Source organism: Otolemur garnettii, unplaced genomic scaffold, assembly GCF_000181295.1.
Source record: "Otolemur garnettii isolate 467f Iridium unplaced genomic scaffold, OtoGar3 scaffold00052, whole genome shotgun sequence".
NCBI classification, from domain to species: Eukaryota; Metazoa; Chordata; class Mammalia; order Primates; family Galagidae; genus Otolemur; species Otolemur garnettii.
The window spans coordinates 130,545-132,118 of record NW_003852447.1 but is presented as its reverse complement, the minus strand read 5'-3'; the positions used below and the strand labels follow the sequence as shown (position 1 = coordinate 132,118).

The 1,574-nt window shown below is 30.3% G+C and overlaps 1 protein-coding gene across 1 annotated transcript in view; it reads left to right on the top strand.

Moving 5' to 3' along the window:
• The window catches only part of MIA2 (melanoma inhibitory activity 2), a 96,853-nt gene that overhangs the window by 78,310 nt on the left and 16,969 nt on the right, over window positions 1-1,574 (top strand). Inside the window, exon 24 of the mRNA XM_023514394.1 lies at window positions 42-124. Within this exon, the coding sequence (XP_023370162.1) occupies window positions 42-124 (83 nt within the window). The remainder of the gene's footprint in view (window positions 1-41; window positions 125-1,574) is intronic.

Genomic DNA, 1,574 nt, shown 5'->3' with positions numbered 1-1,574 from the left:
CTTGGATTGGTAACTTAGCGATGTTTGTTTTTTATTTGCAGATTAACTGAAACAGAGTTTAAATTTGAACTTTTAGAAAAAGATCCTTATGCACTTGATGTTCCAAACACAGCATTTGGCAGAGGTAGTCTTTTTTTTTAACCCTTCATTTAAATTATTTTTATATATTATATACATACATATGTTGCAATATAGTTGATACTAGTTTAAATTAACATTATTATTTATAAATATTTTACATTTTGGAGTCAGGTCTCTTAGTCTGAGATCTCTCACAAATTCGTAAGTTTCGGGATTTATGTTTCTCCAGCAATGAGGGAATTATTGCTGCCTCCCTTTGTTGGTGGGATTTCATAACATGATGTAGATTTAGTACCTTGAGCTCTTTGAGAAGCCAAGTGCGTGGTACTCATAAACTTGTAAGTGCAAAGTACTCATAAACTCTTTTGGAGAACAAATGAATGAAGAGTGCTTAAATGGAATAGCTTGCGGCTGTTTACATACTAACTATATGTTGGTATTTGCTTGAATTATAAAAATGAGAGGTAAAATAGTTTTTAATTATTTAAAAGTATCAATTTAAAAAATAGGAAAATGTAGTAATCTGAGTTTTTATTGCTTTAATTACCCCGAAGGAGGACCAGTTTTTTGGTATAGTTATATTTCTGTCCATTTATTATTGAGTTGATGTCTTTAATGATTTCACGATATTCCAAATAGATTCCATTTTTCATAATTTTGATTGAATTAGTATAAAGCTTCTGAGGTACTGAAAATAAATCTCACTTTAGATGGGTAGAATCCCATTTTAATGGGAATAGAATCCCATTTGGAAAGTTATGAAAGTCACCTGTGAGAGTCACATTTCCTTAAATGAAAGTCTGTTTCTACATTTAAAAAATACCAGATTCTTAATACATTTAAGGTAGTAACAAAGTTTGCAGTGGGAAAAGAAAGTGTACAGAAGAAATTTTTCTCTGAATTCAGTGCAGAAGTCTAAGGTTTAACAATGCTTTGATCTTTGTTGTAACTGATTTGAATATTATATCAGCCACACACAATAAAATTTAACATGTTTGTAAAGTGTTGTTTTGGTGGTATTTAAGTTTGTTTTTTATTGTTGATTTTTGACCTTGGGAAGAATAACCATTATTTAGGAGTGGTAAAATTTGTAAAATCATAGTGCTCTTAGGTGTATGGGTTATAGATAAACTGATTTATTTTATAAATAGCATATGTAAACTGACTTTTTACTGGTAACGAATCTAAAGTAATTTGTGATGCTTTAGAGTATTTTATTCATTTTTCTACTTTTTGTAGTTAATGATTCATGGCCTAACACCTTATCTGGCTCTGATTTAAACTGAGCACTTCCATGTTTCAACTTTTAGAAGCATGCTGCCATTAAAATCTTACAAGAGTACATGTGAAATTTACTAGGTGTGGAGTATAAATGTCTTTAACACAATAACTAAGAAAATGCTGTGAAGGCTGTGTTAACCAGTTTGATGGAAACATTTCAGATTGTGTATAAAAAACCAGCACATTGTACCCTGTGATTACGTTAATGTACA